We start from the raw sequence: 25,129 nt of genomic DNA on the forward strand, positions 1-25,129 counted from the left end.
TTGGCCACACTCTACACGGAGCTCACCACAGGTGATTGCACACACAGCCATCTGCCTGTTGTGTGTGTAACAGACAATCACTCTCTCCTTGATGCGGTCAAGTCCACCAAATCTGTCACGGAGAAGAGACTCCGCCTGGAAATCAGCAGTGTCAAGGAGCTCATCCACTCTGGGACCATCCAGCAGATCTTGTGGTCAGCTACCAAGGAGCTCATCCACTCTGGGAGCATCCAGCAGATCTTGTGGTCAGCTACCAAGGAGCAGCTTGCTGACTGCTTGACAAAGAAGGGGACATCTGCACTCGTTCTGCTGAGGGCTCTCAGCGAGGGTGTATGGCAGCTTAAAGGCCTAATGGACTAGACGACAGAGACTTTTCTTTATCAACAAACTCTAGTCACTAAAGCCCAAGCTTCTAACCTGGTTATAATTGTTAAATGCTTAAAATAACAAAAGTTTTTTTTTTCTTTTACTATATTTTACTTTAAACAGAAAGGGGAGTTTGTTAAGTGCTACATCTTACTCACTGGGTGAATGGTGTATGTTCCTTTAAAGATACTGTGTACTGCGCATGTGCAGAGAGTGGTGGTTGTATGTTATGTCCAGCAGAGGGTTCACTAAAGACGTTAAACGTGTTTACAGTTGTCATTGTGGTTATTCACTCAACAGTAAGAGCTCATTTAGATCTGCAGCAAATCCCTACTGGAACTTCAAAACTTAATATAGGCTATTGCCATTAATATTGTATGCAATTGTACTGGAACACTAACAGTTCTGTGGAAATAACATCCATGAAATGGTGAAGATATCATAGAATGTCATAGAATGTCATTGTGCCAATGTATAACCATAATAGGGTAAATATGTAAACATCATAAAGAAGAAAAAGTAATATTCTTTCAGCATATAAAATAGCTTTATAATATCCAAATACATTAATAGTTTTACAGAGGTAAAAACGATTATGCCAATTGTGTAAAAAAAACACTATCACAGATTTAATGCCTATATGAACTGTGGCTGACAGTAGGCCTATGTGGGTCTCAGATGGATATACAGTACAACAAATATAATTCCTTATTATACTGTGTGTAATACCTTTAAGTACATCATTATAGTGGTTAAGAACTAAATCAGTTTCAAAGAGTACAAAGCCATTACTATTGAAAGTCATTCAAAAGAGAAAGAACAATGTAGAAAAGTATAAAGTTAGTTCATACAATGAATGAATGAATGTATGAATCAATCAATCAATCAATCAATCAATCAGTGATCTGCATCTAGCGACTGCAAATCATGCACCAATATCCGAGTAGCATCAAACATATTGTTGTTGCTACTGTATATGATTAACACTGAATATGGTATCATTCACATCATTTTCATCAGCAATTCAACGACTGACTGGAATGGAAATGACCGATTTAGGCAGAGGCGTTGAAGGTCCCGTGGAAGCCGTAGGGCATGTTGACGGGCACGTTGGCTCGGCCCAGCTCCTCGTACGTCTTGGCATCCAAAACCAGGAGAAATGTCCCTTTATCCTGCAGAGACGAGTTCCATGCCGTTAATATCAGAGACAGCGTTAATGTCAGAGACAGCACACAGGCTTTGACATTTTCACAACTTGCCAATGACTGAACTCATTTACAACATATGGAACCCAGAGAAAGCTCTTCATGGGAGTGTTGTCATTTACAGTGCAACTAAAGCATCACTGCCAGCTGGGCAGACATGAAGTCAGAGGTGTTATCTCCAAATCGTTTCCTCACTGCTTACCAAGTAGAAAAGTTCACATTGAATCTTTAATATGCTCTCCAGGTTTGTTTATTCTCTATGATAATGTTTCCCTACACATCACTGCTAAAGCCGGTCTTCAGCCATTTCCAAAACAGGTGGGGTTCAACATGAAATGTTTTCTCTAACGAGCATCCGTTCTTTAAAAGTACAACAGGTCATACTGTAGGCTACTGAAAACCTCCTCAGTGATTGTTTGACATAAGTGGTTCATTGAGGCGGTTATAATGGGCTGTTTTGAAACATGAAGCCGTGTTTTGAAGCACCTTGTAGAGATTTTCAGTAGAGATGTAATTTAGAATATTGGAGACATTTTTGTTTTCTTTCACTGCCTGCCATAAAAAAAATGCCATGACATGAGAGAAAATGGAACTCCAGTCTCTTTGACAAAATCTGTAAACACCAATCCCCCCCCCCCCCCCCCCGCACAAAAAAATAAAAAAGTACCCTCCCAATCCCATTGTTATATACCCCTCCCACATATTAATGCAATGTGGTCTCCAACCTGCACCGTGCTCTTTAAAGAGAAATACCAAATGTTTTGTTTTTCCTTTTTGATCTTTTTTTTTTTCATATTTCCCCCGCATTTTCTCCCCAATTGTACTTGGCCAATTCCCCCTGCTGTCCCGGTCGGTGCTCCACCACCTCTGTCGATCTGGAGACTAGCACATCCTAGCACATCCTAGCACATCCTCTGATACATGTGCAGTCGCCAGCCATTTATTTTCACCTGACAGCAAGGAGCTTCAGTGGCAGGACGTAGCATGTGGGAGGATCACGCTATTGCTCCCAGTTCCCCTCCCCACTGAACAGACACCCCGACCGACCAGAGGAGGCACTAGAGCAGCATCCAGGACACATACCCTTAATCCGGCTTCCCACCCGCAGACACGGCCAATTGTGCCTGTATGAATGCTCCGACCAGAGGTAACATGAGGGCTCAAACCTACGACCCTAGTGTTGGTAGGCACTACCTGGATGCCCGAAAATACCAGTGTTTTATTTGTTTATTTTTTATTATAATAATATTTTTATCCAACTATAATTTCATTCATTCAATCTCATTCACCCATTGCTCAATGTACAGTATACATTCTAAGATTAGAAATCCAAAATAGCATTTATTTCTACTCTACTATACTCTACTACTACTCTACTCTACTTGGACATTTATCGTGTATCAAAATTCAAGTTATGTACTGTAAATTAATTAATGAATATATACTGTACGACTCCTTTCTCCCTTATGCATATTTATGATGATATCTTGATCTAATGATGACTGACTTGACAGTGGGAATGATCATCGACTTACAGGCCAGTTCATTAAGATTTGGGAGTAGGATGGGTATTGTTGGGATTTTTTTTAATGTTTTACATCAATTGCGGTTTGAATTAAAGTTAAAGGAAGCCTTCTAAAGAAGAAAGAGAAAAATCATAACACATAACACAGCCATGCAATGGGAAATGCCCTGTGGATAACGTAAAAATGACTTGCAGAAAAGCAAACAGGTGTTTCAGTTCTGCTTTTCTTGGTTTGACAAGACAAAATGCTGTTTTCAGCTTTTTTTGTGACTCCCTCACTAACTGAGGGAGTGAGGCTGTGCTGAAGTTAGAAAACACTTTGGACATGCTGGTCCCTTGCGTACAACTCATGAGTTAGGTTCTGTGTCATGTTATTGTTCAGGACCTGGGTCTTACCTGTGAGTTAGGTTCTGTGTCATGTTATTGTTCAGGACCTGGGTCTTACCTGTGAGTTAGGTTCTGTGTCATGTTATTGTTCAGGACCTGGGTCTTACCTGTGAGTTAGGTTCTGTGTCATGTTATTGTTCAGGACCTGGGTCTTACCTGTGAGTTAGGTTCTGTGTCATGTTATTGTTCAGGACCTGGGTCTTACCTGTGAGTTAGGTTCTGTGTCATGTTATTGTTCAGGACCTGGGTCTTACCTGTGAGTTAGGTTCTGTGTCATGTTATTGTTCAGGACCTGGGTCTTACCTGTGAGGGGAGGTTCTGTGTCATGTTATTGTTTAGGACCTGGGTCTTACCTGTGAGGGGAGGTTCTGTGTCATGTTATTGTTCAGGACCTGGGTCTTACCTGTGAGGGGAGGTTCTGTGTCATGTTATTGTTCAGGACCTGGGTCTTACCTGTGAGTTAGGTTCTGTGTCATGTTATTGTTCAGGACCTGGGTCTTACCTGTGAGTTAGGTTCTGTGTCATGTTATTGTTCAGGACCTGGGTCTTACCTGTGAGTTAGGTTCTGTGTCATGTTATTGTTCAGGACCTGGGTCTTACCTGTGAGTTAGGTTCTGTGTCATGTTATTGTTCAGGACCTGGGTCTTACCTGTGAGTTAGGTTCTGTGTCATGTTATTGTTCAGGACCTGGGTCTTACCTGTGAGGGGGTGAGAACCACGGACAGGATCACACCGTCGTCCTCCTCCACTGCGTCAGGCGACGGGACAAACACAGGCTCTGATGGGAAGAAGCCCCTCTGGTACCAAACCTGAAGCCAAACACATACCAGCACATCTTCAATGCGTCACTGTATTTTTGATGTTAGCTATTGATTGTCAGCGTAGGGCAAGCCGTTACACCCCAACACTGGCAGTTCCATGCTTGTTTGCTTTATTTACTAAACACTAGATTGATGCACAATTTTCTTATGATGCTTTCACTTGATGAAATTAAAGCAGCGGAAATACTTTCAACCCAAGAAAGTCAACTTTTCTTCCATTTCTCATCTAAGTTAGCTGAAAAACAAATTGCAGGATGGAGGTGGGATACACGATAGTTTTGAATAATTCAACTTCAATCTAATATTTAGATTGTATAGACCAAATCAGCGGGATGTTTACATTTACTTCCGGGTACCCCTGGGTCCACACATTATAATGGCGGTGAACGGCACAAACTGACGTGTTGAAGACAAAAACAGACAAAGAAGACAAAAATGGTTCGTCCGTGTTGTGTTGTTGTTTAATATCATTCATAACAACACTTTCACTAACGTTAGTGGAGACCAGACTAGCTTATTTACCTGTTGGACCAGACCAGAGTAGACTTGACGCTAAATTAAATTAACGTGGCGTCGGTAGCTCTGTCTGTAACGTTAACGAGTCTGCTCTCGCCGAGAAGAGCCTGGTGACGCGAGGTTACGAGTCTGCAAAAAAACAGCGAGTTTGACAGACAAACAAACATTATTAGCTAGCTAACACTACATAAAACAAACACAGAAGAAAGGCTAGATACGTCGGACAAGCATGTTTACCAACCGTTTAACCATTTAAATTGAAAGTAGTCGGCCGAAAACAACGAGAGGGTTTGACAGCATTTATTTGACAACACGCACATTTAAACCTGCCGCCTTCCCCAAGTGGTACCCGGAAGTAAATTTGTTTACATGGTGACGTCACGGTGATTTGGTCTATACTAGATAGTAATTGGCAACTGTAATATTCTTACTGAAACTGAAAGTATTAGTCATTTTAAATGAGTAAGTAAAGTAAAGTAAGCAAATTTAGAGCTGCAACGATTACCGTAGTCGTTTTTTTTTTTTTTTTTTTTAACAATCAATTAATTGTTAAATTTAAAAAATAAATAAAAATAAATAAATAAAATAAAAATAAATACATACATAATACAAATTAGCTTAGGCTAGAAATGTTATGATATATGACATGAGACTGTTTCCTGCAAATACTATATTTTTATGTATCTGTCCCTATACAAATAAACATTAAACAAACAGACATAGATAATATTCTCTCATTCCAGCTTCTTAAATAAGTAAACTGATTATTACAAAAGAAGACATTTGAGGATGTCGTCTTGGGCTTGGGGGAAAAAGTGATTGACATTTTTCACGATTTAGTGACATTTTATAGACCAAACGACTAATCGATTAGTTGAGAAAATAATCGACAGATTAATCGATTTGTTACACCACTGTTTCCTGAGAAGAGTAAAAGTATGCTTATGATGTATGTGTTATTACCTACTGAGCAAGACATTACCAGCCAACACTGCTGATTGACCAGTCAACACTGCTGATTAGTCTTGATTCAATTGCGCTTCGAGGAAGGCAGACATTACTTATGGAGGGATAAACACAGCTTTTGGTCACAGGGTGTATGAGGGATGTCTGTTATGGCCACAAGTCTAAACACGTCTCTCCCACCTTGAGTGACTTTCCCCTCAAGTCCATCTTGAGCAGAGAGTCTCCCACCAGGTGTCTGAAGCCACAGCCGTAGAAGTAGCGGTACGGCCGCGTGTTGCACCTGCTGTAGTTGATCTGCGGGAACTCCAGGCCGCCGTACTCCTGGAGGTCATCTCCATGGAGATCCTCATGCTGGCAGAAGACCTGTTGACACAGCGAGCCAGAGAGAGGGTTAACGGTATTTGTTGTCATTTTGTCATAGTCAGTAGAGTTGACACCACAGTCATGGTGTAAATGCTTGTCCCTCCATGTGTTGGCTGCTCATTAATTTGGGTTCAGGACGCACATGATTGGGTTGATTTTGAGTTTATTAATGGCTAAATCTAGCCTCATAGCTTAACCATGTGTGTCGGGTCCTAGTATCTTTGTGAACTAGAACTCTGTGAAATTGTAAAGTGAAGTTAGTTTTTCACCCTTTGAATTTGTGTCATACCTACCAGTCATATACTGGTATGACATGTTGATGTTGATTACCCCTCCCCTGAGGATAAGATTCAAACTTTCAAGCCTGTCAAATCCTAGCAAATTCTTTAAGTATCTATACAGGTGGAAGCATTGGCAGGAAGAAAAAGCTGCTTAAGTAAAGTTGTACCTGCTGACTTTGAATCTCTGTTGCAGGAGCACCATGATTTTAAAATATATTGATCAATCAAACCTTAATGTACTTGGGTCTGATTTACCCCACAGTGCCTGAGAGACATTTATGACTGATCTTCAACTGAATCTTCATAGAGCCACAGTATCGAAAGATAACCTGTCAATGACATATTAAAGAGGATTAATTGTAAAAAAAGAAAAAAGAAATACTACATATGGAACATATTTTGGTACCCTGTAAGAAAGGAAGCATGTCCAAAAATACTCTAGTTCTCTACGGTTTGTTCAATATGGCTGAACATTTGTACAGATTAAAGCAAACAAACTTAACATTAACCTCATAGTCAGCTGTTGTGCCATTTTACATCCAAAGGTAACAAGAATCCCTTTTCCACAAAAACAGACAAGGATCAACACAGTGCTGAGTAAGGCTAGGGTTGCATGTCGATCAGATTTGTGAACAGGCTACACAACAGTGGCACAGCTAGAGTTACACTTAACCCAACTGGAGGACGCCCAAGCGCCAAGCAAGTTAATAATTACTTGCATCTTAATATTATTATTTTTATTTTTACGGTAGGAGTTCATGCCTCAAAGAACTATTACCACAAGTTTAAAGTTACAATGAAATGGAAGATTACATTATAAAATTGTATACTTTTATTTTTAGATCAAAATCCCCAAACTTTTACTTGACTACACCCTTAAACTGGAAATACATTGAATTACGGAAGCAATTGTGTCCTCACTTTCTGCTGCCACACGGTGCTGCTGTGGCGCTGTACTGTCTGTCTTGCCTGCCTGTGTGCTCTCAGTCATGTTTTCACTCCGGGAGGTTAGCAATCATCATTTTTGTTACTGCGTGTGGCGTGTGGGTCGTTCCCGATGTTCTGCGTCAGGCATCCTGGTTGGGGTCAGACTTGTATTGTCTCCCAGCCAAGACACGTCACAAATTTATGGCAACATGATAGCCTAGTCTGACATGGTGACATGACATGAATGCCCTCAAAATCGACACGGAGTCCTGGGAGGGCCTTGCAGCTGACCGCACAAGGTCGAGAAGCACCCTGACCAGATGTCTCTGACGCGAGTCGACATCTCGAGATAGGGGAAGTGAAAGTGATGAACGAAGGAGCAGACAAGCGGGCACGCAGAAAGGGCACACACAGATGCCACCTTTGCAATAGAGACTGTCATGCCTGCATTGGTCTCTTCAGCCAAAAGAGACGCTGCACTGTAACACCGGTGCAAGCAAAACAGGGCCCCAGCACTGGAACACCTAAATAGATTGGAAGTTGGAAACCCTCATTGATGTTCTGCTTGCACCTGTGTTACTTCCTGCCTTTTAGACACAAAATGGCTGCTGTGAAAAAGGTCATTGCAACAGCGTGAACCAAAGGAGGCCCGTGTACAGTATGTGTATGAATATGTGGGTATGCGAGTGATGTGGATCTGCTGTCTGAATGAGAAAACACTGAATGAGAGCGGCCTGCTCCTGTGCCATGTGTGCCTGTATGAACCACGTGAGCTGACAACACAAATCCCGGACATTACTGTATTTGGTGATTGTAATTCTGACTGTAATCTGTCAATGTAAATGTAGAAATCACACTTGGCAAAGTTTCAGGACAACAGGTTATGGTTTAAAACTCTGGAGAGGTAATCGGGTTTAGGTCTCCAACTCACCTTGTCTTTGCTGGTTTTGACACAAGTGGCTGTGCTTGAGGGTCTTGTGTTGAGGTTCTGGCCTGTCGGCGTGTGGCTGGTCACATTTAGGGGCAGGACAAAGCGACGGGGGAAAGCGCTGCACAGGGTGTTGTACACCTGCAGGGGGAGACAAAGCGTGTCAGACACTTTAGTGTATATTTCAAAGACTAGGGATCTCGCTATGCGCGCTCGATTCCTAGGCTCGCCCGCTCTGCGGGCTTGCCTGCTCGCCCGTTCTGCAGCTCGCATTCACAGCTCGGCCGCTACGTGGCCTTGCCCGCAACTCGGCTGCTGTGTGGCCAATGAGACCAGCATCACTGATGATGTCAGATTTATGACATCACTGATGATGTCATCAGTGGGGTTTATGACATCGCTGATGATGTCATAGTGGGATTTATGACATCACTGATGATGTCACAGTAGGATTTATGACATCACTGATGTCAGTGAGATTTATGACATCACTGATGATGTCACAGTGGGATTTATGACATCACGGATTATGTCACAGTGGGATTTATGACATCACGGATTATGTCACAGTGGGATTTATGACATCGCAGTGGGACAGAGAAACAAACAAACAAACAGAGAAACAAACAGAGTCCCAGCTCCCATTTATATACTGATGTATGCCTGACTGTCTTGATTTTGTCTGTAATTTGGGAATATTTTGCTACAGTAGGCTATGGTAAAAAGCAACTACTGTACATCATTCAAAACATATATTGTACATATGGTTATTTGATCTACAAGTCCAAGACGATTGAAATCTAATCAAATTAAACAACAAAACAAAAGAGTTAGTTAGTTTGAGTTAGTTAAAGGCTTTTTCAGTTAGCTTTGAGCACAATCACCAATAGGTGACATGATGATTTACTATCCTCATATGCAACAGGAGACTTAACTTACTTTAGACCTAAACTACCTCTAACCATCACATTATAGCTAGGAAATGACAATGTCTCTATTAAGATTTTTTTTTGTAAACCTAGCCTTTATAGCTGGTGTACAACAAAATAAATTCATATGTTTCTACCTGTGTATCGGTCTTGAACTTATACACTTATACAGAGCAGCCATTTTTGAATGAGATTTTTTTAAATGATTGGGGCTTTAATCTCAAGGCAATTGCTGTGATAATTAATTAAATGTACTCGACACTATCTCACACTGTAGCCTACTCCAGGGATAGCGGAACGCATCTGAACTTGGGGGGGCCGGGGGGCGTGTCGGGGGGGCGTGTCCCCCGTCGGGGGGGCGAGTCCCCCCGAATCTCGGCAGCGCCGAAGAAAATTTTATGTTTTTTGGACTTTTATCCATATTTAGAAGAATATTTAATTTTAAATTAACATTAGTATTATACTGTTGTGATGTCATTATTCAGTATCTTCTCCTTTTCTATTATTAGTATTAGTATTAATATTAAATACTGAGTATCTCATGAAAAACTATTAATATTGCATCTTTTGTGTTTAGCTCCGTCTCACAGCAGGCCCGGCTCCAGAACCAAATTACAGAGGGGGCCTGCCCCTAGCTTGGGGGGGCCAAGGGGGGTCCGGGGGGATTCTCCCCCGGAAGAAGATTTTGTACATTTTAAAGTAAAATTCGTCAAACTGGTGCATTTGAGAGCAAAAGGAAGAGGCTAAATCTATGAGGAACTACACACATCTCTAATGTGTTGTGACTTTACAAATAGGCCTAAACAATTAATATTAAATGTATTTACACATTGTGCACAAATTGCATTCATTGTGACAAATTTACAATAGTTAATTAATATCCAGCCAGAATCATTGCAAATGGAGGTTCAAAGTAACAGTTAGCAATAGCATTCAGTTAATCAATGCCTAATGACAGCCAGATTCCGTTTTAAACTTTAAAACAGAAAAACGGAAAAACGTTTTTAGCACACACACACAAAAAAAAAAAAAAAATTGAATGGGGGGGCCAGTTTAGGGAATGGGGGGCCCGGCCCGGTCAGGCCCCCCTCCAACGCCGGGCCTGTCTCACAGCATTGTAACATTGTAGTGCAGCCAGAAAGGAAAACTACTGTAAACATTTGAACCACATTTCTTGTTTAGAACCTATAGCTAGCAACATCGCCATCTCCTGAAAAACATTAATATTGCACCTTTCTTGTGGCTACATCACAGCATCTACTGAAAAACATTTATAGTGGATCTGACTTGTTTAGTTCACTTTAGATTCACATCACATCTGAAAAACAACCAGTCGAGTGTAATAAGTAAATGAGGTTTAATTGTAAAAAAAAAAAAAAAAAAAAAAAATCTAATTTTTTTTTTTTTTTTTTTTTTTTTTTTTTTTGGGAACTGAAAAGTACCCGGGCCGCGGCCCGGGTGGCCCGGGCGGTTCCGCGATCCCTGGCCTACTCTCTCTCACCCACCACAGTAATTTTGCATTAGCGCCCGTTTTGCGCTGGAATAGTGCAAAGCGCAAATTGTGGGCGTGTCGGCCCGCTGCACTTGGCATCATCTCGTGCAAACCTCCATATAGGCGTATTTATGCCCAAAACAGTATTCACAAGTGTGAGATCATGTCCACCCCCCTTAAAAGCTACAGCATCACGTCTGTGACAGCAGCTTCTTTCTTGCTGACTCGTGCCGTGGGCAAGCAGAGGGACAGAGTGAGAGAGATAGAGAAAAGAGAGAGGGGAGTGAGAGAGGGGGAGAGAGAGAGAGAGAGGGGGGAGAGAACGAGAGAGGGAAGAGAGAGGGAGAGAATTGGAGGATGAACCAGTTCGGATTCAGATAAACCATTAGAAACTAACAAAAATTGGTGCTGATGGAACGATCCATTTGAAACACACCAAAGGTCTGCCGCGCAGTTACGCAGTGAATATCATCCACATTGTGTTATTATGTCCCAAAGCGTGTGCTTACTGTAATTAGTCGTTTCGTTCATATACTGTAGGACGAATCAGCGTGACGTCACTACCAACCAAAAATGCGTAACCCCGCGGCAGTTAACTAGTATGAGTTGTGCCAAACAAACGTTAATATCTCAAAAAGTATACATCACATCGCTTATAATTTGACATTCTGAGTGAGAGCAGAATTAGTTCAAGAGTTTGATGTATAATATATGCATGTCGTGTTAAAGTTGTGTGAACTGTCGCAGTTTTTTAATTGTAAACACGGTCAGCCGGCTAGAGTCAGGCGCTCAAACTCAGGCTCCATTGCCACCCAGTGACGCGGTTTGTTTACCAAAATGCTGCTCGGCTGATCCCTCGTATAGGCTATAATATACACATTTAAAAATATTTGTTTCTTTAATAGGGTAGGGATGTGTGAGATTTTAATTGTAGCCTATTTCAATAGCCTATATCAGAATTGTCCACTCGGGTTAAGCTATTGTTGCATGGTGCAATTGCAGAGAAAGAGGTTACTGTATAGCCTACTGGCCGGCACAACTTTCTCAAAAGCAATCTACTGTTACCTCACACCACAGACCTGTATGGTCAGGAATTATGTAGCCTAATAAAACCATAACAAACGAATTCTCATTTTTAAATCAAGGTGTGTTTTTTCTGCAATGTAGGCTATAGTTGAAAATCAACGTGGCATTCTGAGGAGGGAACAGTGTGTGCGCGCGCGAGGTGTTGGAGAGAGAGTGACATCCATGCTGTGCATACTGTAATAAGCGAGGATTTCCTGCACTGCACATACTGTGTGCGCTCAGGCGTACGCCTGGTGTAGTGTTTTTTTTTGCGACCTGCTATTAGGTGCCGTTAAAATTGACCCCAAGGCCCTTTTTTCTAACACATTGCGTTGGAATGCATATTTTGGCATGGCCAAACCTGTATTAACACTCGGAACATGGCGATGGTATCTTCGCCAGAGCGCAAAATGACACTTGCGGGAGGCAGATGATAGGCTAAGAGGCACACAGACATGCCTAGGCCACGCCTGGGCCACGCCTACACCTGTGTCTGCGCTTAGATTCCAGCGCAAAACTGGATGGTGGAGGCAGACGATAGCTTAAGACGCAGGGAAGATAGCATAATAATAATAATAATAATAAACATGGGTTTTATATAGCGCTTTTCTAGGACTCAAAGACGCTTTACAAACAAAGAAACACTAAAGGGGCGGGGACGACGTAAGTGCAACAGACAATGGACAAACACGACACAGGCACACAGGGATAGGCAGGGGGAGCTAGGAGAAGGCAGAGGAGAAGAGATGGCTTTTGAGGCGGGATTGGAAGACAGTGAGGGAGTCTGATTCTCTAATGTCCGGGGGGAGAGAGTTCCAGAGCTTGGGAGCTGCCCTGGAGAAAGCTCTGTCGCCGAAACTGCGGAGGTTGGATTTGGGGGTGGAGAGAAGGCCGGCAGAGGTGGGTCGGAGGGAACAGGAGGGTTGGTAGGGGGAGAGGAGGTTGGTGAGATATGGGGGAGCCAGTTGGTGGAGAGCTTTGTAAGTGGTGACGAGGATTTTGTAGGTGATCCGGGAGGAGATGGGGAGTTGTTGAAGGACTGGGGTGATGTGGTGCCAGGATTTGGTGTGGGTGAGGAGACAGGCGGCTGCATTTTGGACCAGTTGTTGTTTATTGATGAGGGTGGAGTTGGTGCCGTAGAGGAGTGAGTTGCAGTAGTCCAGATGGGAGGAGATGAAGGCGTGATTGAGTGTTTCAGCAGCAGGGTGTGAGAGGGAGGACCAGATCTTGGCGATGTTGCGGAGATGGTAGAAGGAGGTTTTGACAATATGGCGGATGTGGGGTTCAAGGGAGAGGGTGGGGTCAAAGATTACGCCAAGGTTGCGTGCCTGAGGAGATGGGGAAACGGTGGTGCAGTCGATGGTGAGTGAGGGGTTGTTGAGTTTGCTGAGGGTGGATTTGGAGCCGATGAGGAGTTCAGTTTTATTGCTGTTTAGTTGAAGGAAGTTGTGTTGCATCCAGACTTTTATTGCAGACAGGCAGGAGTTGATATGGGAGAGGGGTGGGTTCTGAGGGGATTTAGTGCTGAAGTAGATCTGGGTGTCGTCGGCGTAGCAGTGGAAGTTGAAGTTGAAGTGGCGGAGGATCTTACCAAGGGGGAGGATGTAGATGAGGAAGAGGAGTGGGCCGTGTACGGATTGGAGGGGTTCAAAGAGGTTATTGGAGTGCAGGTGAGTTTGGAGTTGTGTGGCGACAAGGCGTTCCAGGGTTTTGGAGAGGAAGGGGAGGTTGGAGATGGGCCGGTAGTGGTTGAGGATGGAGGGGTCGAGACCAGGTTTCTTGAGGATTGGGGTGACAGAGGCAGTTTTGAAGGCGGAGGGGACAATACCATGGGACAGGGAGGAGTTGAAGAGACTGGTGAGGTAGGGGCAGAGGACCGGGAGGCATGATTTCAGCAGGGGGTTGGGGAGGGGGTCGAGGGAGCAGGTTGTGGGTTTCGATGAGCTGATGAGTTTGGAGATGGTTGAGGGGGTAACTGGAGTGAAGCAGGAGAGGCGGCGGTGTGGGGGAGGGGTAGGCAGGTCAAGAGGGATGGAGAGGAGAGGGGCTGGAGTAGGGGCTGCTGGGTCAGACACGGGGGATAGTGACTGATAGATGGTGGTGATTTTGTCTGCAAAAAACTGTAGGAAAGAGTTGCAAAGGTCGGGTGTGGAGGTAGGGAGGGCGTCGGTGCGGGGTTTGAGGCGGTTGTTGACGGTGGAGAAGAGTGTTTTTGAGTTGTGGCTGGGGTCGTTGATGATGGAGGAGTAGTAGGCAGACTTGGCGGCAGTGAGGCCTTCTTTATAGGTGGAGAGGTGGATTTTGAGTGCTTGAAGATGGACGGTGAGTGGGGTTTTCTTGTAGAGTCGTTCCAGTTGGCGGCCAGTTTGCTTCATGGTGCAGAGGTGGAGTGTGAACCAGGGCGCAGAGGAGTTGAAGGAGATGATTTTGGTTTTGCGGGGGGCAAGGGAGTCGAGGGAGGCAGACAGTGTGTCATTTAGGAAATTGGTGAGAACATCAGGTGAGGAGGAGGCTGGGTGCAGGGTGAGAGCTGTGGTGAGTAGGTCGGAGAGTTGCAGAGGGTCAAGTGCTTTGGTGTTCCGGAATGTTATTTGTCTGAGGTTAAGGGGGTGTGGGGAGGGGGATGAGACAGTGAACTGGATGAGAGTGTGGTCAGACAGAGGGAATGGAGTAGGGTGGATGTTGAGAACCGGTAGATTGGCAGAGCAGACAAGGTCGAGGATATGGCCTTTGACGTGGGTGGGGAAGGTGACGTGTTGGGTGAAGTTGAAGTTGTCCAGGAGAGAGGTGAGGTCGGATGCAGGTTTACAGGTGGGTGAATCAATGTGGATGTTGAAATCGCCGAGGAGGAGTAGACGGGAGGAGAGAGATGAGGCTATTGTGAGGACTTCGGTGAGGTCAGACAGGAATGATGGGTGAGGTTTGGGTGAACGGTAAATGATGGAGTGATGGAGCAGCAGGTTTTGAAAGCCAGGAGTTTGAAAGATGAAACTGAGGGGAGGGTGAGTTCTGTTAACCGGTAGTGTTGTTTGAAAATGACAGCCAGGCCGCCTCCACGGCGGGAGAGGCATGGTTTGGAGATGTAACTGAATCCAGGGGGAGATGCTTGGTTGAGGGAGAAGAAATCATTGGGTTGTTGCCAGGTTTCGGTGAGGAGGAGAAAGTCGAGTGAATTGTCAAGAATTAGTTCATGCAGGAGGGGGGCTTTGTTATTAAGTGACCGGGACTAGGAGGGTGAAGGTGGGTGAATGGGAAGGTGGAGTAGTGGGGGCGCGGTGGAGAGGACGGAGGTTAGCCAGGTTGACAGAGCCGGGGGGGTGTAGTGGAGGGGGGTGGGGGGGTGGGAGCTTATGGTTTGGATGAAGGAGATAGTGGAGGAATGTGAATGGCGGGAGTGTTTGGGGCCACGGTGGAGGTATCGGTGACGGCGGAGGATGCCAGCAGTGCGAGCAGTGATGAGGGCAGTGGGGAGTAACCGGTAGTTATTGTTAAGAAGTAAAAGTTGATGGGAGGAGTAGTGGAGGTGGACGGGGGGGAGGTAGGGAGACCAGGGTGTACCATGCAGCAGAAGGGTGGGGTTAGCGGGGATAGAAAGGGTTAGTAATGTTAGTAGAAAGGAGAGAGGGTTTAGTAGGGGAGCCATAGGGATAGATAGTGAGTGAGTGGGATGTAACGTTAGCAGCAGTGGGAGTAAGCACGGGCGGGATAGGTGAGCTTCTCACGGTACCGAGTGGAATTGGATGAGTGCAGCCAGGGGAAGATGAAGTCCAGAGGAAGGGGGAAATCCGGGAAAATTAGTGCTCCAGTAAAAAATAAAAAATGAAGTAGAAGTCCGAGTGTGAATAATCCAGAAAACGTTAGCGGGACAGAGCGAGCAGGGCAGCTCCAAGCAGGCCAGGTGTAACGCTAGCCGGCGGCTAACAGGTGTTGTTGTTGGCTACCGTTAGCCGGCTAGCAGAGGGTAGGGAGAGTGAAGTAGCGAAAGACAGACAGACACGATGAACAGGGGAAGAAAGATAAAGATAAAACAAACAAAAGTCGACGGGGAAACAGAAGAAAATAGGTGAAAAGCAAAAGACGGCGCCAGCAGTGCCCACCAGCAGTGCCCACCAGCAGTGCCCACCAGCAGTGCCCACCAGCAGTGCCCACCAGCAGTGCCCACCAGCAGTGCCCACCAGCAGCCACAAACACACACACACAACAGTACAGGAAGTGACAATGGAAGTGGCCAGCATAAGGGGCCATTCAGACCAAAAGTGTTTTTGGAGCTGCCAGCGTCTTTCTGCAATTCATTCTCTATGTAAGGACGCGCTAATGACCAGCATCACTAACCCTGTGCTCTTTTAATGAACGCACCTGGCGTTTCAGCGCTGGTGGCGTCTGTTGTTTTTGGAGGAGCGCTGTGGGCGTTTTAAAGCTGAAAAAAGTTGAACATTAGAGAAAAAGCTGCTCGTGTTTTCCACTCCTCCTACCTTCTCTCCTCCCGAGGTATTCTCGACCTCCGCTGCTGCCAGAATTGGCAATAATCTGGCTTTCGTGTTGACAGTGAACAACATCAAACAGACAAAACTAGCTGGCTACCGTCCTTGTGGTCGTTGTGTTCTGATCTGTACTGCACGCGACTACAGGGGAAAACAAACGGAGCGCAAAAAAAACGCTCTGTGCGCTGTGTTTTGTGCACAATGGAAGCGCTCTCGACATGATTTTCATAACGTTCTGACTGAAAAAAACGCTTTTGGTGTGATTGTCCCCTAAGAGGTCCGCAAACGGCTGCGCAAACGATAGCGCCGTACGATGATCTAAATCATCAATCCTAAATGTCAGGTTTTGGTCTTGCACCAACAATCAACAATCATACAGGGAGCACTGCCCCGTATTGCCCACTAACTTGCACTGGTCACTTCAACAAGTCGCTGCTGTTGTGTGTGCGTATGTGTCTGTGTGTGTCCTTTTTTATATTTTTAAATTACATTATCGCATTATCGCACGTTAAATGTGACACTTGCACTACGTTTTTTATCCCCTATTTATTCTACCATGGCCCTCGTGTAATCTGTTAATCTAAAATCGTTTGATCCCTTTAAGTAGTAGCCTTTTACATAGAATGTGTTTTTCTCTCACCTAAAGTTCCTTGTATTTACTTTAGTCTCGTCTGTCTAACTAAGTTGGCACTGCTTATTCTAGCGAGGAACAATTTTCGTCTTTGTTGTATGCAAGTATGACAAAAATGACAAATAAATTAATCTTGAATCTTGAATTCACCATAGAAGAGGATGAGATACCGGTTTGCTATGGCTCTCTCCACCTACATGTACAACCCACAGCTGAATTGAACCAGTTAACACCTGTTCTCTAGATGCTTTTGAAAGGCATTCTGGGAAATGCCCTAACACCTGGAATGCATTTAACAGATTGATGATATCTGAGGGGGGATTTTTCCTGTAACAGTTGTTTGTGTGTGTGTGTATGTGTGTGTACATGTATGGGTGTGTGTGTGTGTGCGTACGTGTATGTGTGTGTGCACGTGCAACTGTATGCTTGCCTCATCCAGCGCGTCTCCTGACTGGCGCATGTTCTGGATGAGGTAGTTGTTGATGGCTCCGCCGTCGTCTGAGCAGCACATGTCCAGCATCAGGAAGCCGTCCTCCTCAAAGGCGTTGATCTGATGGAAGGTGGAGATGGCTTTGGCGTGGTACCTCACCGAGCTGGCCTGGAGTACAGATGACATGATTAGACCAAACAAGAGCTTAGAATTATTAACCTGTAAGCCTCTCTGGTCTGAATCAAGAGCGGGGGGGAGATGGGGGGGGAGGATGGGTGGGACTCATCAGGTTTCCTGCCGTTAAGTCAATGATTCCCAAACTAGGGGGTGCGCAGACAAACTACATACATGCCAAGTTGTCAACACTCCTGATTTCCGCAGGATTTTTTACGCTTTCTCCCGCTCACGCTTTCTCAATGGTAATTTCTCCCGTTATTGTCTTTCAGAGGCTGTTAGCGGCCTCGGTTTGAAAGCCAGAGTGAAGTAAGTGTCTGGTATCACATGAAACTAGATGACCTAAGGCAGGGGTTCCCAAATGTTTCTGTCCAAGTACCACTACGTACCAAACCAAATTTCCCAGGGACCACTTCCACTGCACTCTGGCTTTAAAACTGAGCCTGCTGCAGCATCTGAAAGTAAATGTTCAAATTTGTGATATAATAAACTGTCTGTAAAAAAAGAAAAGAAAAAGGAAAAAAAGAAAATGCAATTCTCTGGTGGACCACCAGTTGGACCACAGTTTAGGAACCAATGACCTAGTTTAGACCTAAGGCATCCATTTTCAAAGGGGTCCCATAACCTCTCACCTCAAGATATCCGAATGAAAACGGGTTATACGGGTTCTCACATCATGTCTTCTTTTCTCTCCCTCTCTTTCTGTCTGTCTCTTTTTTTCTCTCTCTCTATCCTGCTGTGGTGACATTTTGCTGCACTGTTAAGTAAATTTTTGGCCAGAGCACGCAGGGCGCAGGCCCTATAACAGGGTTTGTCTAGTAACCAATTTAGTCACCAATTTGCAAGCCGATTTGGTCCCACTCAGAAACCATAAGACCTGCCGCTACCGAAATTGGTAGGTAGTTCACAGAGTCACCTTTTACTATCGGTGGAACAATTACACTAATTGACCACTAGGTGGCGCTATAACAGCCATCTTTACGTTTTGGTCCATAACTTTTGAACCGTAGCATCTACAATCAACATTCTTTTTTCCCTGGATTCCTTGGGTCATTCTGCATCTGCTGATAGAGGCCCCGCCCACTAGATTTTCCGCCATTTAGAATTTTCTTCAAAAGCGTTCTTTCGCTATTTCTCCTTCAAATTTTGTCCAATCTTCACCAAACCACATCACACAGCGTGTGTGGACTGTCCTGCACAAAACGTATTTCACGTTGTTTTTTTTGCAAGACCACACCGTTGCGATATAATCAACTTCCAAACTTTTGTGGGTGTGGCATAGCTCACAAAAATCGCACTAACTCCAGAACGCATTGTCCGTTGCGAATGAACCTTGGTACAGGTATGCAGCTATGTACTCTGAGCTGATAAAAAGCAATTGTGTCATTACGACTGTAGGGGGCGCTTTGGCAACATTAAGTACCCGTAGCTCACAAACCATAAGAGCGACTGTTCCCAAATTGGGTACATAGGTTCATAGAGTACTCTTCTACTCTGGCCTAAAAAATTACACCGATTGACCGATTGGTGGCGTTATAGCTACCCTCTTTACATTTTGGTACATAACTTTGGAACCGTAGCTTCTACGATCAACATTCTTTCTATATAGACCACGCCCATTTCCATCTAACTATATTTTCCGCCATTTACAATTTTGTCCAAAAGCGTTTTTCTTTTGCTATTTCTCCTTCAAATTTGGTAAAATCTTCACCAAACCACACAGCTTGTGTGGACTGTCCTGTACAAAACCTGTTTTGCTGTTTTTTTAAAGACCGCACCATTGCGATATAATCGACTTGCAAAATGTTGTGGGTGGGGCCTATTTCACAGAAATCGCTATTTCGCCTTCTAATTGTGTCCGTACTTCACCAAACCACAGCACACAGCATGTGTGTGGACTGTGTTGCTCAAAACTTATTTTGTTGTTTTTTGAAAGCCTGCACCGTAGGCTGTAGGCTATTTCATGATGGTAAAAAAAGGTAAATGGACTGCATTTATATAGCGCTTTTATCCAAAGCGCTTTACGATGTGCCTACATTCACCCATTCACACACCGAGGGCGGCAAGCTGCCTGGCACAGCCATTGGGAGCAATTTGGGGTTTAGTGTCTTGCCCAAGGACACTTCGACATGCAGACTGGAGGAGACAGGGATCGACCCACCAACCTTCTGATTAGTGGACGACTTGCTCTACCTCCTGAGCCACAGCCGCCCCGGTTCATGATGAACTTATGATTTTGGGATACTGTTAACTGTCTGGGAGAGATGTAATTAGAACAATAGAAGTTGAAAAGGCACCATGAGGCTATACAGAGGGGTGGGGTCCTTTTGATGCGACAAATACACATCTTTTAGAATTTCACAATAAATACACGCGCGCAGCGCGCGCACGCACACACGCGCACGCGCGCGCACACACACACACACACACACACACACACACACACACACACACACACACACACACACACACACACACACACACACACACACAAATGTATTATAATAAAATGTTTTATTAAATACAAGTACATAATTAAATTATTATTTTCTAGGGCTTTCTTACCATACTGATTTTCCATTATATCCTTCATACTTTTGCCACCGACAGCCCTCCACATTAACAATGTCGCTGCCTGCTACAACCAACAGGCTCGTCAATGCTTTTCTGCGCTGGCCATATGCTAGGTTTCGACCTAGCCTTGTTATTTTAAATGTGAAAATATATTGAAGAATGTTTACAAGAAATATGTCAGAAAACCATCTACTGTATAATATCAAATCTTTTTGGAAATTTATATTGTTTATTTTTCCAGTAAAACAGACTGAACAACTCAGTGTAGTGCAATTAATAATTAAGTCACAACAAAGATGGTAGGTGACGGCACAGCTGGGGTTCATGCGTGTGTGTGTGTTTGGGGGGGGGGGGTGTAAATGTTCCTGTAACAGAAAAAGTTTGGGAACTAAAGCCCTTAAGTGTTCCAGTCACATCTCACCTGTCCTGTACGCTTGTCAACAAGATGGAAGACAGTGTCCAACTTGGGATCCCAGTAGATGCCGTCGCTCAAAGCCTTCCCCCTCAGCCTGCATGTGATTATCTTCAACAGGTCCATCTTGATCGGCTGCTCAATGAACACAACATAGTTCTCAGACATGCCTGGAAGAAAGAGCGGGGTGGGATGTCAAGGAACAGGTGGGCGGGGGCACGAATATGAAAGTTATTAGCACCACTACTGAAGCATATGCAGAAGTACTGGCTCACCAAAGCTGTGGTAGTAGGAGGGCTGGGACGCATTTGCAGGGGCAATAGTACACAGAATTTTGGCTCCTTGTAGAGTGTCATTGGCATCAGTCTTGTCAGGAGGAACACGGATGATGTTGTACATGCCACCTGGAATGGCAGAGATCTTTACTGTATACAGTATAGTGCTAGAATGCGAGGCTTTAATGGCTATTTAAAGTTTCTACCGCTCTACAGTGGTCAATCACTTTTTTGTAAGCCTGACATCTTTAGACGATAATCCAGAATCAAATTCTATTATCACTATATTTTTTTAGTAAGTAACTCCTCCTGAGTGGCCTCACTCCCACTCCCACTTTGAAAAATGAAGTACACTTGAGAGGGAGATGTGTGTGCAAGGGATGGCAAATGTTCAACGATTCAACATTTAAAAGGAGTTGAGCCATGAATCATGCATATTTTGATAGATGCAAACCTCCATATGGGCCCTGTGATGCAGCGGGACTGACCTTTGGCACCATAGGAGTTGCCCATATTGTAGGTGGTGCCATCAGGGTCGTGGTGCGGGTGGGCAGTGGCTCCGTTTACGGCGATGAACTTGCTCCAGTCCACCTACAATGTTTAGTGGAGAATCAAACATAGGGCCCTATCTTCGTACAGGCCCAGCAGCAAAAAAAAGCATCCCCACCTCACGGGAGCATAATTGTAATAATTTATACAGAAACATAACTGTTTGAGGCATGCTGTACTTCTCCCCATGCGTAATTTGGATAGGTGTAGGCCTATTGACTGTATATATTATCTCTATCTCATAACGACACCATCACATCATATAGCTGTTAAAAACATCTGAGTTTTGATGCAATTCGGGTTATTTTGTTGACTGGGGTGGGACAATAGAAACGTGTTTGCAGCAGGTAAACGGCGGAGACAAAAGAAAAGATTGGAGGATTTACAGTGGACTCAATTAAAACTCGACTCGTGCCGAGGCTTGTGCCAGATTGGCTGTGATGCCAACGACCCTCCGGGTTATAGCAGGTGAAGGTGAATAGCCTATTGCAAGTAGGCTACAATGTACAAGTTTTCTCAATTAATTTACCATAACCCCTCCTTGCGATGTGATAAAAGTTTCTCAGTGAATTATAGTTGATTGCCTCGCTGAATAATCTGCTGGTTATCCAACTTTAGCAGCAGAATTGATGTCCTGGCGTGGAACGTCCGTGCGTAATGACGTTTCTGCGCTGCGCAGCACGGAGATTATGGTGCGCGATCAAGCGCAGCAGTGTTTTTGTGCCTAAGAGGTGGTTTTCAAAGCTCTTAGCGCAATGTAATTGCGCGCTGCTGACGATAGGATAATGCCATCTATCCCCATTTTAGCGCTGAAATGCCTGCTTTGGCATGTGGCACGCCTATGCCCAGTACAATTATAACAGGCATGCGCTTGTGCCCGCCCCCAATTTGCTTTGCGCATGGCGTTAAATGAGCGCAAATGCTAAATTACCGCTTTTGGGAAGATAGGGCCCATAGTGTGTTACTGAAGCTGTCTGACTGAGAGCCTCCAAACCTCCCACCACTGTTACTGTTACTGTTACTGTGTTACTGAAGCTGTCTGTCTGAGAGCATCCAAACCTCCCACCACTGTTACCAGCTAACAGATGCAGCTGGCTGGTTTGAGGGGGGTCGGGGGGGGGGGTTGAAATTCAATATGTATTGTTGCACAATCATCATAAATATGCTACACAATGAATTAGGTTGGTATTATTATCTACATGGTGATCATGATAGTACCTTTTCCACTGTGCTCAGGCTCTCTGGGTCCACTCTGTGCATGAAGTTTGTCTCAGTACTGACATAGTAGTCACCCTTGTATTTCACAAAGCTGACACTTGCATTGTCTGTGGCCTCTGCAACAGGCAAATAAATAGGGTTAGAATGGCCTTTTTAACAGGGGTTAATTAATTTCTTTTAAATAAAATCCTGATAATGCATACTGAGTAGTGGCCAGATATGATTTTTGTTTTTGCTGCTTGCAGTTATACTGAAAAGTCCAGCTGGCCTGTAACACATGTAGGAGATGCCTGCTGCCCTCTCTGGTTCCCCACATCATCTTATGTAACATGTACTGTATGTGCATGCTGAGCTCCTCAGGGCTTCAGCTCCATGGCCTCAGCACAGCTTTAACCAGAGTCCATAAAAAGACAGACACTCTTATGCTATTTGAATAACTGACAATTCACATTGGAATAATTTAATTGAGGTTACTGGGGTTTGAAATTGCTCTTGTTTTCTTAGATTTTTTGGCAATAACAGTATTTGGTAGAACCAGCATGACACAGACGTTTGCTTGCACCAAGTAACACCTGTAGTCTATTAACTTCAGCTAAAAGTACAGTATGCTTAGTAACACTTACATGATTTGTTCAGGATGATGTTTCAGAATATATATACATACTGAGTAGAGATGTAACGGTATGAAAATTTCACATCACGATTATCGTGACCAAAATTAATGATCATTTTATCGTATTATCACGGTATTTGTAAAAAATTGCTGAAAATGTTCAAAAAGTACTGAGAGACTCACTGAAATCATTTTACAACGTTTTATATTGAAAACTCAGACCCAAAAAGGATTTATACACTCACTGAAATCATTCTCAAAGGCTGCACATTTGCATCTGGGAGACTGTTGCCAACTTTGGTTGATGATGGACAGTATTTACCATGTTTTTCAACGCACTGTAATCACGGTACCATGGTAATAACGGTACCACGGTTTAAACGATAATGAAATTTTGAAACGGTACGGTTATCGCAAGGAATTTTATCATGGTTATCATTAAAACCGGTTATCGTTACATCCCTAATACTGAGTGACTGGGGCACAGTACACGCCAAACTGAACAAACCAGCTCGACAGTTGCATGCCATGAGCACTCTCCCTCTAAGGGAGAGACTATCCCTCACATAATCCATTCTCATCAGTCACTTACGTATCAGCTCGAAGCGAGACAGAAAGCGTTGGAAGAAGTTTTTGCAGGGGTCGGGCAGAGCCAGGGTGCCGAACTCAGACACCATGATGCGGTCCCTCTCACTGTTCTTCTTGTAGACATCGCTCTGCAGGAAGCGACTCTTGTATGTCACCTGGCCTCTCTCTATCTTAAACTGGTGCAGCAAGGCCATCCCATCGAACCAGTGGTTGAAGCTGTGGTGGAGGACAGAGGTTAAGGTGTAGGGGTGTGAATCTTTGGGTATTGACGATTCAATTCCGATCCCTGGGGGTCATGATTTGATTCAAAATTGATTTTCGAATCAAATCGATTCTCGATTCAGTACATGGGGGATTTCAGGATCTACTCCAGTCCGCTTTGTGCTAAGAAAGGCGGTGTAGCAAATTATGGCATGAAAGCAGAATAAAGTGTATAAGATTATGTAGTTTTATTTGAAAAAGTTTGATCAACTGATTGGAATAATGTAAACACTATACACAAAGCTAAACCTAAGACAAACGGTAACATGCTAAACTTGGCACAAATAAAAACGTAGTATTTCTCAGTTCTCAGTGACTGATAATAAGTAAGTTAAAAAACAAAACAAAACAATAAAGAATAATAATAAATTCTTAGGAGTTGTGCATCGATTCAAAATCGTGAAAGATACACCTATAATTATTATTTTATTTTTTTACTTTTGATAAAGATACACCTATTCAAAGACACCCCTATTAAGGTGTACCGTAATCATTCATGAAAAAGACAACTACATCCAATGTGAAATACGGCACTCCTTTATCTGTATGTAACTCACTGTATGTTTCTTTATCTGTATGTGACTCACTGTGTGTTTATTTACCTGTATGTGACTCACTGTGTGTTTCTTTATCTGTATGTAACTCACTGTGTGTTTCTTTATCTGTATGTAACTCACTGTGTGTTTCTTTATCTGTATGTGACTCACTGTGTTTCTTTATCTGTATGTAACTTACTGTGTGTTTCTTTATCTGTATGTAACTCACTGTGTGTTTCTTTATCTGTATGTGACTCACTGTGTGTTTCTTTATCTGTATGTAACTCACTGTGTGTTTCTTTATCTGTATGTGACTCACTGTGTGTTTCTTTATCTGTATGTAACTCACTGTGTTTCTTTATCTGTATGTAACTCACTGTGTGTTTCTTTATCTGTATGTAACTCACTGTGTGTTTCTTTATCTGTATGTGACTCACTGTGTGTTTCTTTATCTGTATGTGACTCACTGTGTGTTTCTTTATCTGTATGTGACTCACTGTGTGTTTCTTTATCTGTATGTAACTCACTGTGTGTTTCTTTATCTGTATGTAACTCACTGTGTGTTTCTTTATCTGTATGTAACTCACTGTGTGTTTCTTTATCTGTATGTAACTCA

At 43.8% G+C, this 25,129-nt stretch overlaps 1 protein-coding gene across 2 annotated transcripts in view; it reads right to left on the bottom strand.

Annotated features, from left to right (window-relative positions):
• Positions 1-972: 972 nt before the first annotated feature.
• The window catches only part of bco2a (beta-carotene oxygenase 2a), a 32,790-nt gene continuing 8,633 nt past the window's right edge, over positions 973-25,129 (bottom strand). The window contains exons 3-12 of one of the 2 annotated variants that reach the window (XM_083637193.1): positions 23,721-23,932; positions 22,516-22,631; positions 21,237-21,339; positions 20,749-20,877; positions 20,483-20,643; positions 17,314-17,481; positions 8,289-8,426; positions 5,967-6,149; positions 4,182-4,292; positions 973-1,538 (exon numbers count right to left, since the gene is read on the bottom strand). In XM_083637193.1, coding sequence (XP_083493319.1) covers positions 1,422-1,538; positions 4,182-4,292; positions 5,967-6,149; positions 8,289-8,426; positions 17,314-17,481; positions 20,483-20,643; positions 20,749-20,877; positions 21,237-21,339; positions 22,516-22,631; positions 23,721-23,932 — 1,438 coding nt within the window. In that variant the 3' untranslated portion in view covers positions 973-1,421. The remainder of the gene's footprint in view (positions 1,539-4,181; positions 4,293-5,966; positions 6,150-8,288; positions 8,427-17,313; positions 17,482-20,482; positions 20,644-20,748; positions 20,878-21,236; positions 21,340-22,515; positions 22,632-23,720; positions 23,933-25,129) is intronic. The other variant, XM_083637194.1, reaches the window with a different exon arrangement.

Source organism: Poromitra crassiceps (assembly GCF_964638095.1).
Source record: "Poromitra crassiceps genome assembly, chromosome: 1".
NCBI lineage: Eukaryota > Metazoa > Chordata > Actinopteri > Beryciformes > Melamphaidae > Poromitra > Poromitra crassiceps.